A 16,695-nucleotide genomic window follows, 5' to 3' on the forward strand; every position below is an offset into this window, starting at 1 on the left:
TATTTTTGATGAAATCTGAGAGGTTTTTTTTATCCTCAATTGAAAGCAATGGAATTACCACATTCAATGTCCAGAAAAGCAGTAAAAACATCATTAAAATAGTCAAAGTGACTACAGTGGTTCAACCTTTATGAAGCAACGAGAAAACCAAAAAAAAAAAAAAACGACTTTATTCAACAATTTTTCCTCTTCCCTGTCAGTCTGTTAAGCAGTTGGCGCAGTGCTGCATTTCCATGTTTACGTCCGAACACCGGCTCATTGTTGGCTGGCTCTTGCGTCAACATCACACGCATGCCTCGTGCTGCTCACGTGAACAGCGTCAGCCAATACTGAGCTGGCGTTTGGACGTAGAACCTGGAAGCGCTGCAAAGAAAATAGTGTAGCAGAATGACATCGGGGAGACAAAGTAGTTGCATAAAGTCACTTCAGAAAATTAAGGTTGAACCACTGTAGTCACGTTGACTATTTTAACGATGTCTTTACTACATTTCTGTACACTGAATGTGGCAATTTCGTTGCTATCAACGGAGGATAAAAAAGCCTCTCGGATTTCATCAAAATATCTTAATTTGAGTTCTGAAGATGAACGAAGGTCTTACGTGTTTGGAACGACATGAGGGTGAGTAATTAATGACAGAAATTTCATTTTTGGGTGAACTAACTCTATAAAGGTTCACACAAAAACTATTTTGCCTTATAATAGCATACTGATTAATAAATAAGGATTTCCTCATGGCTTGAGGCTTCAGTCCAATCACCATATTGCCCCCAGTAGGTGGTCAGATTTTAAACCCTATGTGTGCATTTTCAGAGACTGACAAAATCCTGACGAATGTCAACATTCTGCGCATCCGTCAGGTGTTAAGAGGTCTTCTGAGTTGCTATGGCGACCTGAAATGTTTCACCATGGAGAAACTGTGGCTCTGTACACATCAAACGCCCACAATCCATAAAAACGCAATAAGTCTCAAGATGTAATTACTGTTCTGGGTAATATGACATGCTGTAATCCGTATAGCATTCAAGATGAAGCATGTCATTTCTGTGCAGATAACAATATTGCATCTATAAGTTCCATGTAACTGTGTAAGTTTTCTTAAGTGAGTATTCACTTGTCCAAAGGTAACATATGGTGTCCTCACAAAAAGCGTAAAGATGAGTTGGCATGGCAGTTTGAGCGTGAGGTAGTAAGGGAACACACAAGCGATGTACTTCTGGTGGCAGTTGGTCACTTCAGGGGACTCTTACCTAATTCTGGGATCTTTGGCCACAGGCACGTCCCTTCCAGCCAGTCCTCGGCTTTGACCCCTCACTGAGCCCCACCTGTGCCTGAGGGCCTGAGAGCCAGGCTGCATCGCAATCATAGAGTGCACAGAGTCACCTGCAGGGAGACACAGTATGTTCTAGATTACTTGCATAGCAGAAGACTGACGTAAAACATTAATCATTTCCATGTTCATGAACACACTTACAGACAATATTAGTTATAGAGATGTTGAATGTACTTTTAGTACTTTTAAATGCAAAAAGATACCAGTCTTTTAAAGGGTTAGTTCAATTCAGAATGAAAATTTCATGATAATTTACTCACCCCTATGTCATCCAAGATGTTAATGGCTTTCTTTCTTCAGTCGAAAAGAAATTAGGAAAACATTTCAGTATTTTTCTCCATATTGTAGACTTCATTATGCATTACGTAATCATGTTGGAAAGGTCACGCGTGACGTAGGCGGAAGTACCATGGTAGGACGAAAAACTCAATCTTATTTTCTCCTCCTACCTTTTTTTGTAAAGGGCGTTTGACTTATTCTTTGCACGTTCGCTCTTTAGACACTGATCAGTACTTCCGCCTACGTCACGTATGACCACGTATTTCCAACGTGATTTCGTAATGCATGGCACATTGCAGAGCAGTGCAAGATGAGGATTTGTGGTTATAAAATCTATAATTTTTTTTTTTTTTTTTTTAGAAAATGACGATTGTTTCGCTAGATAACACCCTTATTCCTCAGCTGAGAGCGTATAGAACCCATTGGTAGCCGCTGAAGTCCACTATGTGGAGAAAAATCCTGGAATGTTTTCCTCAAAAAACAATTTCTTTTCGACTGAAGAAAGAAAGACATAAACATCTTGGATGACATGGTAAATTATCAGGAAATTTCAATTCTGAAGTGAACTAATCCTTTAACAGTATCGGCTGTATTGGCGCGTACTGATACTTTTTTTAAAATAATATAATATAATATAATATATTTGATTTTTTTATTGTACTTTTATATTAATGGTCTTTGTTCTTTATTTTATATCCTTTAAAAATTATTCATTCAGGAACGAATCAAGTGAATGGCTGCATCAGAAATTGCATACTTCTAGGTCTGGATACTGACACAAATTTTACGATTCGATTCAATTTCAATTCACAAGCTTGCGATTCAATTCGATATTGATTAATTTGGATATATATATCAGGTACAGTACATGGAAAAGTTTCTCAAGGGAAAAAAATTTCTCGACTAATACTGTGAACTATACACTGTAATAAATGACCGTGATTTTAACAGTAAAAGACTGTAAAAATGCTGCGGTGTAAAACTGTCATAAAGGAATGTTTATTTAAATGATAAACACTTGCTCCATGCAATAAATTCATTTTGTTAATGTTTATATTAATATTTAACATTTAAAATAAAAGGAATTATTGAATTTCACTAGTATTATTGAAATTTCGGTACCGTGATAACTCTGCTCAGTTTTTCTTGAAAGTACCTTCACCAAATTAGTTTTTAGCTCATCAACTCACACAGCTTGTGTGAGAAGTTAAAATTAAAGGCAATAATTCAAACCGTGATCAGAAGGTATTTAAAAGCTCTCCAACAAGACTTCTGCTCGTTTCCTCATTGCCGGTGGAGAAATATGACGATTTGACATTCTATTAGAATTAGAATGCATAATTGTCATGCTGAAGTTTCTAATTATTACCCTCCACTGGCATTTCGATGTGGACTTCATTAATCTCCCAGAAAATTATTTCAGACACTCTCTCAAGATTCAGTGTGCCTGAAGCTCCAGATAGGAGAAATTAATTCAGCTAAACTTTGTTTCATTGTGCAGTACCTTTCCTTTTCGCCATCAGTACAAACACAGCTGAGGAACAAATTCTCTAAACCATTGCATCACTTTTGCATGTGGTTTTATGGGGACTTTCCATAGACATGATTTTTATGCTGTACAAACTGTATATTCTATCCCCTAACCATAACCTTACCCCTAAAACACAACCCTCACAGAAAACTTTCTGGATTTTTACATTTTCAAAAAACCTCATGAGTACCAAAAATGCATCAAAATTTCAGAATCAAATTTTTTTGTATTACTATCATTGTGTATATATATAGCCTGCTATATCATTTTTAAAATACCACTGATTTTCCCTGTAAAATTATTCTTGGTAAAAAAAAAATTTCTATTATTTGTCCCAATTATATTTATATTATTATGCATATTTAATTTTTATTTTAATATGTACAATAATAATATATTTATATTACTTCTTTAGAACATGACTTTAGTTTTAGTTTTTGCTAACCACAAAGCCTAATTAAATGTTCCTCTATTAACAAAAAATAATTTAATCAATCGAAATGCTTTTTATAAATATAGTGAAGGATATTTTTTGTTGTGATCAATAAATTATCATAATATCCTGCACTCTAAAAATGCTGGGTTAAAAACAACCCAAGTTGGGTTGAAAATGGTTGTTTTATCCCAGCGGTTGGGTTAAACATTTGCTCAATCTTCGGGGTAGTTTTATTTAACTCAACTATTGTTTAAAAATGACTGTATTGCTTGCCTAAAATGAACCCAAAGTATGTTGGTGTTACAACAGAGACACGGAGACTGAAGTAGAAGCAATCCAGTTAAGTGTTTATTCACAAGTTGCTGAGCACAGAGTGATAACAAGCAGATATAGCGTTATGAGAGATGAATGGAATATAATACTGTCCTTATAAACTTGCAGATGCTGGATGAGAGATGCAATGGAGGGAGACGATGGAGACACTCACACACACAGGTAGGTTTGCACACGGGGAGACCAGGAGACGAAGGAGATGAAGGAGATCGCTGGAGCAGGTAGGTAAGTCGTTTGGGGAGTCCTTAAGGTAAGCATACATATGTTGTAGTGCGAACGAGACCGGACAGTGAGTGTGTGTGAGTGTGGTGGCTTTATGGTGCTGGTGATTGCAGAGTTAATGACGTGCAGGTGGCGGTGATTAGAAGGCTGGTGATTGAGTGCGTGGGTACTGCAGTGAGGTGGAACCTGACGTGTCTGTGACAGTACCCCCCCTCCCACGGCCCGCTCCTGAGGGCCGCGGACCTCGACGCCGTGGTGGTCGTCCTCTAGGTCGTGGGGCAGGTCTGTCCGGGTGATTGGCGTGGAAGTTCTGTAATAGGATAGGATCAAGGATATCATTCTTGGGCACCCATGAGCGTTCCTCGGGGCCATAACCTTCCCAGTCAACGAGGTATTCGAGCTGACCACCACGGCGCCGGGAATCCAGGATCTCATGAACCACGTAAGCTGTGCCGTCCTCCAGGATGAGTGGAAGGGGGGGCTCGGCGGCTGCCACGTCAGGTTCTGTGGAGGGAACAACAGAAGGGTGGTGAGGTTTTAGCAGAGAAACGTGGAAAGTAGGATGAATTCTACTATACTGTGCAGGGAGTTGGAGACGGTAAGTGACGGGGTTGATCTGCCGAAGGATGGTGAACGGGCCAATGAAGCGGGGACTCAGCTTCTTGCAGGGCAGACGCATCCTGATGTCCCTGGTGGACAGCCAGACCTTCTGCCCCGGTTGATAGACTGGAGCGTCGGAGCGCCGAAGGTCGGCTGTCCTCTTGCGTCTGCGCAGGGCTCTCTGCAGTTGGTGGTGAGCTGAGTCCCATACCCTCTCGCTCTCCCGGAACCAGTAGTCGACTGCAGGGACGTTGGAGGGTTCCCCATCCCAGGGGAACAGCGGAACAGCCGAGTACGCACTGGAAGGGTGTTAGTCCAGTTGTGGCTTGACGGAGGGAGTTCTGTGCGTACTCGGCCCAACCCAGGTACTGGTTCCAGGAGTTCTGGTGGCCGTGACAGAAGGTACGCAGGAAGCGGCCAATCTCCTGGATCTTCCTTTCCGTCTGCCCGTTCGACTGAGGATGGTATCCAGATGACAGGCTGACGGTCACACCCAGGAGGGAGAAGAAGGCCTTCCAGACGTGGGAAATGAATTGGGGTCCTCTGTCGGAGCCTATATCTTCAGGTATTCCATAATAGCGAAAAACATGGTTGAATAGCATCTCTGCCGTGGCCATAGCGGTAGGTAGACCCTCCAGGGGTATCAAACGGCAGGACTTAGAGAAGCGGTCTACCACCACCAGGATGCACGTGTGACCGTCAGACTCAGGGAGATCGGTGACGAAGTCCACTCCCAGGTGTGACCAGGGTCGCTCAGGAACGGGCAGAGGAAGTAGCTTGCCGGTGGGAAGATGGCGTGGACTTTTGGAGATGGCGCACTCCCTGCAGCCCTGCACGTACCTTCTGACGTCGTTGGCCATGTTGGGCCACCAGAAGCGTTGTTTGAGCAACGAGAGGGTCTCATTGACCCCCGGGTGACCAGTGCCAAGTGATGAGTGGGTATTGTGCAGGAGTGGAGTGCGACGTGCCCGTGTGACGTATTGCAAGCCTTGGGGGCAACCCGGCGGAGTGCGTGTGGAGGCATTGGAGGAGGGAATGGTTTCTTCAGACCACTGGATAGGGTTCACGAAGATAGACTCCGGCAGGATCTTTTCAGGCTCTTCGGGCTTTTCCTCAGGGGAATGGATACGAGACAGAGCGTCAGCCTTAGTGTTCTTAGAACCAGGGCGGTAAGAGATGGAGAAATTGAATCTCGAGAAAAACATGGCCCAGCGAGCTTGGCGAGGGTTGAGTCTTTTGGCAGCCTTCAGATATTCAAGGTTTTTATGGTCAGTGAGAACTTGAAACGGATGAGTAGCCCCCTCCAACCAATGCCTCCACTCCTCGAGGGCAAGCTTGACGGCCAGGAGTTCGGTCACCGATGTCATAATTGACCTCCGCCGGGTTGAGCTTGCGGGAGAAGAAGGCGCATGGATGGAGTCTACTTGGCGTCCCCTGCTGCTGTGAAAGGACCGCTCCCACTCCGGTGGTGGAGGCGTCCACTTCCACGATGAATGGTAGATCCGGGTTAGGGTGGACGAGGAGGGGAGCGGTGGTGAAGGCTCTTTTCAGGGTCTCGAAGGCGTTGGTGGCAAGTTGGGACCAGGACAGAGACTTGGGCTGGTTACGGAGTAAGTTGGTGAGTGGACTGATAATGGTACTGTAATTCTTGATAAATCTGCGGTAGAAGTTGGAGAAACCTAGGAATCGTTGGAGCTCTTTGATAGTTGATGGAGTGGGCCAGGACTGGATAGCGGTGACCTTCCCCTCGTCCATCCGGATGCCACTGTGATCAATGATGTATCCCAGAAACTGGACGGAGGGCTGGTGAAAGGAGCACTTTTCAGCTTTTAGGAAGAGGTGAAACTGCCGTAAGCGTTGAAGGACCTCCGCAACGTGGTGGCGATGTTCGGCCAAGCTCCGGGAGTAGATGAGGATGTCATCAATATATACCAGAACGAACTTGTGGAGAAACTCCCGGAGCACCTCGTAAATGAAATCCTGGAATACGGAGGGGGCGTTGACCAGGCCATACGGCATGACGAGATATTCGTAGTGTCCGGTGGGCGTGACAAAGGCGGTCTTCCACTCGTCCCCCTCACGTATCCGGATGAGGTTGTACGCGCTGCGGAGGTCCAACTTAGTGAACACAGTGGCACCGCGGAGATGTTCCAGGGCCGCTGGGACGAGGGGAAGTGGGTAGCGGAATTTGACGGTGATCTTGTTGAGGGCACGGTAGTCGATGCAGGGCCTCAAGCCTCCGTCCTTCTTTGCCACGAAAAAGAAGCTTGAAGCAGCAGGGGAAGTAGACGGGCGGATGTATCCCTGTTCGAGTGCCTCTTTGATGTATTCCTCCATGGCCTTCTCCTCCGGTAGTGATAGGGGGTAGATGCGTCCCCTAGGCACTGGTTCACCCGGTAGCAGATCGATGGCACAGTCCCATGGCCGGTGTGGAGGAAGTTTGGAGGCGCGCTGCGGGCAGAAAACGTCACTGAAGGGGGCGTAGTCCGGGGGAACATCCACGGAGCGTTTCTCGACAGGGCTTTCGATAGAGGTGGCGTTCATGGAGAGAGACTTGGAGAGTGGAGACTTTGGAACAGGAAGCGCTGGGAAACAGTCGGGAAAGCAGTGATCGCCCCACTTCAGGACTTCGCCCGTGCGCCAAGAGATGGTGGGATTGTGTTGTTCTAGCCACGGGCGCCCTAGAACCACGTCAGCGGTGGATTCCTCCAGAACCAGCAGATGTACCTTCTCAGAGTGCAGGATGCCGACACAGAGTTGAAGAGGTCCCACATAATGACGGATGTTCTTACGGCTCAGGGGTTTGCCCGTGATGGAGTGGATTTGATAGCTAGTCGGAGACGGGGAGACTTTGAGGTTGAGTTGTCGGCAGAGGGCACCAGAGATGAAGTTTCCTGCTGACCCTGAGTCGAGGAGCGCCACCACTGGAACAGAGGTGTTTGCAGCAGTAAGGATTACAACAGTAGTGAGTGGTTTCATTTTTTGGATAGAGGGAAAAATTGCACTCACCACGGGCCGAGGAGGACGGGTTGGGCATGTGGAGATGACATGCCCCGGTGATCCACAATACAAGCATTAGTTCAGGGTCAGCCTTCTTTGTCTTTCATTTGTGGTGAGACGAGAATGATCAATCTGCATGGGTTCAGCGGCTGGTTCTGGAGGGCTGACGGGTTCGGACCGACGGAGGAGGTTGGTGATGGTTGACTGGCCCTGGTGCTCTAGGAGACACGACTGCATACGGGACCCCACGCGAATGGCGAGTTGGATAAAGCGTTCAAGTCCAATGGAGTCCTCGTATGCAGCGAGATGCAGCCGCATATTGGGTTCCAACCCCTGACGGAATGATGTGATGAGAGCTTGTTCATTCCATCCGCTGGTGGCGGCTAGCGCTCGGAACTGCAAGGCATATTCGTTAACAGAGAGATTACGTTGTTTTAGATTGTAGAGTTTCTCACCAGTCGATGAATCCGTCAGAGGTTTCCCGAAGACCTCCCGGAAGTGAGAAACGAACGCCGAGTATGATCTGACCACAGGGCCTTTTTGAGTCCACAGAGAGTCTGCCCATTGCAGGGCCTTACCTTGCAATTGCGAGATGATGAACGCTATTTTAGCCGTGTCGGTGGTGTAGAAGTGCGGCTGCATCTCCAGGACCAGTTCGCATTGGAGAAGGAATCCGCTGCATTCCTCCGCCGATCCAGAGTAGGGCGCCGGTTTGGCCATGGGACTGGCGGTGAATGCTGGTGAGGAAGCGGTGCTGGTTGGTGCTGGAGTGGAAGCATTGCTGGAGGAAGATGACGATAGCTGTGGTGTGAGTGCTCGGCGCAGCGTGTCCACGAGCTCTTGAAACGGGTTGTTGGTGCTCATGCTGTGAAGTTGTTATGGTCCGGTCTTCTGTTACAACAGAGACACGGAGACTGAAGTAGAAGCAATCCAGTTAAGTGTTTATTCACAAGTTGCTGAGCACAGAGTGATAACAAGCAGATATAGCGTTATGAGAGATGAATGGAATATAATACTGTCCTTATAAACTTGCAGATGCTGGATGAGAGATGCAATGGAGGGAGACGGTGGAGACACTCACACACACAGGTAGGTTTGCACACGGGGAGACCAGGAGACGAAGGAGATGAAGGAGATCGCTGGAGCAGGTAGGTAAGTCGTTTGGGGAGTCCTTAAGGTAAGCATACATATGTTGTAGTGCGAACGAGACCGGACAGTGAGTGTGTGTGAGTGTGGTGGCTTTATGGTGCTGGTGATTGCAGAGTTAATGACGTGCAGGTGGCGGTGATTAGAAGGCTGGTGATTGAGTGCGTGGGTACTGCAGTGAGGTGGAACCTGACGTGTCTGTGACAGTTGGAAACATTTATTAAAAAAAAACAAAACAAAAAAAACATTAAATAATATGTTTAATACATGAACATGTATTAATAAGTTTAATGAATAATAATTAAACAATAAAAATTAAATTGCTCATTAATAAATGCTCACTTTTTGATTATTATTGTTGCCTCTAGTAATTACAGTCTGTGTCTGATTTTTAATTTCCAACCTATTTTGGGTTCATTAAAAGCCAGCCATATAGTCATTTTTAAACAAAAGTTGAGTTAAATAAAACTGCCCAGCATGTTGGATAAACATTTAAAGGGATAGATCACACAAAATTTATAAAAAATTGTCATCATTCACTCACCCTCAAGTTGTTCCAAACCTACATAGATTTCTTTGTTCTGCTGAACACGAAGGAAGATATTTTGAAGTAAGTTTGTAACCAGGCCGCTTTGGGGCACCATTGACTTCCATAGTAGGAAAAAAATACTATGAAAGTCAACGGTGCCCCAGAATTGTTCAGTTTCCCACATACTTCAAAATATATTTCTTTGTGTTCAACAAAACAAAGAAATTTATACAGGTTTGGAACAACCTGAGGGTGAGTAAATAATGACAGAATTTTCATTTTTGGGTGAACTATCCCTTAAACCCAATCGCTGGGTTTGTCCATTTTCAACCCAACTTGGTTTGTTTTTAACCCAGAATTTTTTAGACTGTGATGTATTGAATATGATGCATAAAAACACATATGCAATATGTTTTGTCTAAATGTTCAATAGACAATTTAGTTTCAAATGCATACATTTTTCTGACTATATGTCAGTCTTTACAGAATTATAGAGTGGAGGATAAATGTTGTACAGTCCCAGTAAAGTAAAGCATACTGCGACAGTCTACTGTTTCCTCTACAATTGTGCACTTAGAACTGCAACACTGGGTATTGGCATGCAAATTGTGTTCAGTATAGATTTTAAGGGTCCATTTGTACCGTTACCCAATTTGCATAATTCCTTTACTGAAACAGATGCTAAAACAATGCAGTACACCAAAGGAAGAAAAAAAAAACAGGAAAGTGAAAGAGAGAAGACAGAGAAAAGCGTGAGAATGTGGTAGCATGTGTGACTAAATATGGTGAGAGAGAGCAGTTGGGTGGACACGACAATTACGGCCTAATTTATGATTCAGTGTCGGTGAAATTGGGTTTTACTGGTTGCCATAGAGATACATTCTGAAAATTCCATGCAAAACTATTCATCCATAATGTCAAATGTTATTGCCCACAATTTCTCTTCAGTGGATGCTGATGCACACCGCCGATCAGAAGAGCGGAACATTTGCGTGTGTAAACATGGGTCCATCCTGAATAGCCTACTTGCGCAAGGGTTATCGACGTGTGTGTTTGTGTGTTGTTCAAGGGATATATGTGGCTGCATGCGAGTGGCAGGTGTGACGGTGATCGCCTCGATTAAAATTTTACTTCTCTTCTGCAGAAACAACTGTGGCTTTTGCAGCTGAGGTCAATGGCTTGACATCTCACAGGAAAACTGTACTGAAGCCTGCAGGTGATAAAAACATACTGCAAAACCTCATTTATAAAATGGATAGTTTCTCTAAACTCTGACTGATTGAGTCATGTTCAAAGCCATTATAAACCTACACCTGTGGCCACATATTCTATATCAATGTGCCAAGCTGCTATGTTGCTTGGAGACTTTATGATAGGCTAATTAAATGTATTATTGGTGGAAGAATTGTTGTTATTATTATTATTATTATTATTAAATGTAAAAAATGTATTAAATACTTTTATTATGCTGTTTAATGAAAAAACTACAAGGGACATTTTCAGTGACTCTTTCTGCAGGTTACATTGTTATGCCAGTAGGTGGCAACAATGAGTGTCATTCAATCATGCATTCAACCCATTTGTTCAAAAAATTATTCATTCAGGAACGAATCAAGTGAATGGCTGCATCAGAAAGTGCATACTTCTAGGTCTGGATACTGACACAAATTTTACGATTCGATTCAATTTAAATTCACAAGCTTGCGATTCAATTCGATATTGATTAATTTGGATATATATATCAGGTACAGTACATGGAAAAGTTTCTCAAGGGAAAAAAATTTCTCGACTAATACTGTGAACTATACACTGTAATAAATGACCGTGATTTTAACAGTAAAAGACTGTAAAAATGCTGCGGTGAAAAACTGTCAATTGGTTTACAGAAAGTTTCCGTACTATATACGGTGAATAACTGTAATAGATCTAACGGTACATTTAATGTCATTTTACGGTAAAGTACCGTTAAATTAACAGTTTTTGGAAGTGAAAAATAACAATTCATTGTAAAATTTACAGTAAAAAAACATAAATTGACATTCCCACAATTCCCTGCGTGACACTTCACATTTGATATATTTTCGTTGAAATAACTCTGTTTCTTCTTAGTTTTTCTCATTTTTTTTAAATCAGTTATGTACATTAGGGTTTTATGTTACATCTAATGTTGTTAAATTAATGTTTATTGCATTTTTAAAATTTCATGCATGTTACCATGATGGTGTTTAGTGTGTGTGTGAATGACACTGTGTGCACCTTCTATATGTTAGTGTTGTCCTTCTCAGCTTGTGGAAAAGCTGCTTGTGATGAACTTTGATTCATCATGTGACTCTTATCACCACTGTGTTTGGTGACTGTCAGTGTATTATAAAGGTACAAAACAGATAGTAGTACTTCATTAGGTTGGTAAATTAACATTATATCAGTTAATGAAATACGTTATTTTACCGTAAATTTAACAGATTTTTTTTTACGTTGCTACTGTATTTTTTACGGTAAAGTTCTGGCAACCACAGCTGCCGGTTTTTTACTGTAAATTTTACTGGGACTTTTTTACAGTGTACAGTCAGTTGGTACTACATAACTATAATATTGAAGATTAAAATTAACTGATTTGTAAGCAAACACTTAAATTACACACAAGGGAGTTTTTAAAATAATAAAGTTATAATACTAACTTTATAATTACATAATTATGTTTCAGCTCCAATTTGTTTTTTAAATATAAACATTTAGCCTAAATGGTGGTTGTCATCATAAAAACTTGTATTTATTGAAACATAGGCCTATATTAAATATTAATGAACCATAATATATATATATATATATATATATATATATATATATACATAAACACACACACACACGCATATATATACATATTATATATATATATATATATATATATATATATATATATATATATATATATATATATATAATGAATCTGTAAATTTAGTGGTCGCAAAGTAAGAAATTATTCAAAATAAGTACCTAATCAAGAAAGTATGCAATTTCACATATACACAGCCTTTCACTTTAGACACTTTACCATCCCATGAGGCCACAGGATAGGATTTTTGAATGGCAGTAAAGCATCAAAAACTGTCACATGATAATGATAACATGGCGAATGTAGTACGTCTGGATCACATTCATGCTACACACATTTACACTATACAGAAGCAGTTGCTATGTAATTACTTATTTAAATAAGTACCGAGAGTATGTGATTTCATATGCAGCCAGTGTTTTTATAAGCAAGTCATTGAATCATTCACTCAAACAATTTGTTCAAACACACTGATTCATTCAGAAATGGAACAAGTGATTGAGCTGACTCATTCACTCAAACAATTAATTAAAAAAACGCTTCATTCAGGAATGAAACACCCTATTATGTGTTGTTTGGAGAGACAAACTATTTTCAAACTATTTACATTGGTAAAGCTAAAATAGACAAAGAAACTGTGTCTAAAATGTAATTTCAATATTAACTTCTAATATTGCTTAAAGAATTAGTTCACTTTCAAATTAAAATTTCCTGATAATTTACTCACCCCCATGTCATCCAAGATGTTTATGGCTTTCTTTCTTCAGTCGAAAAGAAATTAAGGTTTTTGATGAAAACATTCCAGGATTTTTCTCCATGTAGGGGACAAGTTTTAACAATAAATGCTCATCTTGAACTAACTCTCTTCTTCTCTAATAGAATTCCAGCAGTGTAGACACTGCTAAGTGTATTACTGCCCTCCACAGGATAAAGTCTGAACTAATTGTTATATACTTGCACTAGCATATGGCAATTTAGTTCAAACCTTGACATGAGGAGGGCAGTAATACATTTAGCAGTGTCTACACTGTTGGAATTCAAATAGAGAAGAAGAGAGCTAGTTCAAGATGAGCATTTATGGTTAAAACGTATATAATTTTAATTTTTTTTTAGAAAATGAGCGATGGTTTCTCTAGATAAGACCCTTATTTCTCGTCTGGGATCGCTGTAAACTATCATTTTGACCTTCAACCGTTTAGGCTCCATTGAGTCCACTATATGGAGAAAAATCCTGGAACGTTTTCATTAAAAACTAATTTGAAAGTGAACTAATCCTTTAACTAACTGTAGATCTACAGTTTGCTGGTTTATCGCTGCACCAGGCATTTTTCTGTCTATACAAATTAAGCCTGCCACAATTGACGCTGTGCTGTTAACGTCACAATATTAAGATAATTATTATTAAATTATATTAAAGCAAGGTGGTTGAGCTTTTTCTGTTTTCTATGCGACTCTGGCTGGTGAGTCATCCAGTATTGTGCTATGAAAATTGTGCCGTTACCTGATTCACACAATTCCTTAAGTGAATAGGATGCTAAAAAAACAAACAACAACAAAAAACTTGGCTATCAGTAGGTGCAACTGATTATTAGTAAATTCCCCCCTATGAAAGCCTGTTTTTGTGTAAGTGATACATTAAGGCTTTGAATTCACCCCTTTTCTGACAATAACTCGTGGGGAAAGAAGAGGCATCTAGGAATTGCAGACCATTAGCAGGAAATTTGATTTGCTCGTGGCAGTTCAATCAGACCTGTGAGGACATGTTTTACGTTACCATGAAAAAGAAGAGGAACAGACACTCTAGAAAATCCTTTCAAGGCTCAAAAAAGTGCAGTGTTGTTAGCGTAAGAACAACAGTGGGTTGCTATGGTTATCCAGTAAAAGCACTCAATTATGAAGTTCTTGCATGATCACACGAAGATGACGTCTGAATCCAGTGGATGGCTTTCAAACAGATGATCCACTCATCACAACCTACTCAAGTTCTGTGACCATGAAAAGCAACAGGTAGAGCAGTGTATTTGAGCTGACACTGAGAATTGTTTATCTTGTCAAGATCAGCTGAACCTAAAGGGTTAATTCACCCAAAAATTAAAATCATTTACTCACCTCCATGTCAATCCAAAACTGATCCCCAGGGGCCACTAGGGAGAGCTAGAGGCCCACTGACAATTTTAGAGGGGGGAAAAATCTGAATTTGAAATTATTACGCTTTCTTTCTAAAAAACTGGCCAATTACAAAAACAAATTTTAAATTAAATGTTTCTCAGGTTTATATGTACATAAATGCCACAGGTTGAAATGTAAAGGTTTTGACCTAAGGACTGCTATAAGAGGACAAAGTCAATCGATCTTAAGGTTTAATGAGGGTTTAATTACAGCCAATGTGCTTCTAAGCAAAGGGGTTTGTGCTTAAAAAGACACTTTATAAAAGTAAATGGCATACACATTCCAGAAAAAGTGGCTCCTGATCATTCTCTGAAAGAGAACATTCAATAATTCATTGATGGAATGAAAGGAATTCAGAAATGTTCATGCACTTTTTCATGAAACGTCAGCCATCAGTCGGACTGCGAGCTCATTTCCTGCAGTTCCCAGCCTGGGTGATTTGAGGTGTGTGAGTCTCTCTGCTACGGCCAGATGGTTACACTTCAGTGGATTTGATGGAAGCGTCACGCCTGTTATTCACAGTGTGAGTCCATTCAGTACAGATGCTACTAGAGAAATTTCTTAACTAAAATTTGAGGATGAAGGTAGTTCATTAAAAATAAAAACTAATTAAAGTTTTAAATTTATTTCTGATTAACAGATTAAAGGAATATGTTACTCAGTGGTACTTACTATTTTATAAATACAGAAATGTTTTTCAACATTCATAATAATAAGAACCATTAATAATTGAGCACCAATAATAACTGATCATAACTGAGCACTAAATGAGGATATTAGAATGATTTCTGAAGGATCATGTGACACTGAAGACTGGAGTAATGATGCTAAAAATCACAGAATGCTGGGCTTTGCCATCACAGAAATAATTTACATTTTAAAATATACTCAAATATAATGTGTATATATAGTAACACTTTACAATAAGGTTCATTAGTTAACATTACTTCACTACATTAATTAACATAAACTAATAATGAACTGAACTTCTACAGCATTTATTAATCTTTGTTAATGTTAATTTCAGCATTTACTAATACATTAAAGGTGCCATTGAATGAAAAATTGAATTTACCTCAGCATAGTTGAATAACAAGAGTTCAGTACATGGAAATGACATACAGTGAGTCTCAAACACTGTTGTTTCCTCCTTCTTATGTAAATCTCATTTGTTTAAAAGACCTCCGAAGAACAGGCGAATCTCAACATAACACCGACTGTGACGCAACAGTCGGGATCATTAATATGTACGCCCCCAATATTTGCATATGCCAGCCCATGTTCAAGGAATTACAAAAGGGCAAAACATCTGGATGTGCACAGCTGAATCATCAGACTAGGTAAGCAAGCAAGAACAATAGCGAAAAATGGCAGATGGAGCAATAATAACTGACATGATTCATGATAACCTGATATTTTTAGTGATATTTTTAAATTGTCTTTCTAAATGTTTCGTTAACATGTTGCTAATGTACTGTTAAATGTGGTTAAAATTACCATCGTTTCTTACTGTATTCACGGAGACAAGAGCCGTCGCTCTTTTCATTATTAAACACTTGCAGTATGTATAATGCATAAACACAACTTCATTCTTTATAAATCTCTCCAACAGTGTGTAATGTTAACTTTAGCCTGTTAGCCACGGAGCATATTATCAAACTCATTCAGAATCAAATGTAAACATCCAAATAAATACTATACTCACAGGAATCGATGCATGCATGCAGCATGAATGACAAACACTTTGTAAAGATCCATTTTGAGGGTTATATTAGCTGTGTGAACTTTGTTTATGCTGGTTAAGGCAGTCGAGAGCTCGGGGGCGGGAGAGCGCGAGATTTAAAGGGGCCGCGCACACTGAACCGGTGCATATATAATTATGGCTCAAAATAGGCAGTTAAAATTTTTTTAAAAAAATCTATGGGGTATTTTGAGCTGAAACTTCACAGACACGTTCAGGGGACACCTTAGACTTATATTACATCTTATTAAAACTGGTTCTAGGGCACCTTTAAAATCAAGAGTTGTATTTTTTAACATTAGTTAATGTACTTTGAACTAACATGAACAAACAATGAACTGCTGTATTTTTATTACATTAACAAAGATTAAAAATACAGTAACAAATGTATTGCTTATGGTTAGTTCATATTAGTTATTACATTAAAGCGTTAATATATTAAAATACTTTAAAGTATATTGACTGTGAAGTTTATCTTTTTGCTACCGACCATTAGAGTAATAATGTTAGATGTATAAACCTGAAAATAATAACTAATTCAAATT

General features: G+C 40.4%; 1 protein-coding gene across 4 annotated transcripts in view; it reads right to left on the minus strand.

The window, feature by feature from the left end:
* Positions 1-16,695, minus strand: part of pde1a (phosphodiesterase 1A, calmodulin-dependent) — a 133,605-nt gene that overhangs the window by 102,678 nt on the left and 14,232 nt on the right. For all 4 annotated transcript variants that reach the window (XM_048194511.1, XM_048194509.1, XM_048194512.1 and 1 more), the window contains exon 2: positions 1,249-1,381. In XM_048194511.1, coding sequence (XP_048050468.1) covers positions 1,249-1,381 — 133 coding nt within the window. The remainder of the gene's footprint in view (positions 1-1,248; positions 1,382-16,695) is intronic.

Source organism: Megalobrama amblycephala, linkage group LG6, assembly GCF_018812025.1.
Source record: "Megalobrama amblycephala isolate DHTTF-2021 linkage group LG6, ASM1881202v1, whole genome shotgun sequence".
In the NCBI taxonomy this organism is placed as follows: Eukaryota; Metazoa; Chordata; class Actinopteri; order Cypriniformes; family Xenocyprididae; genus Megalobrama; species Megalobrama amblycephala.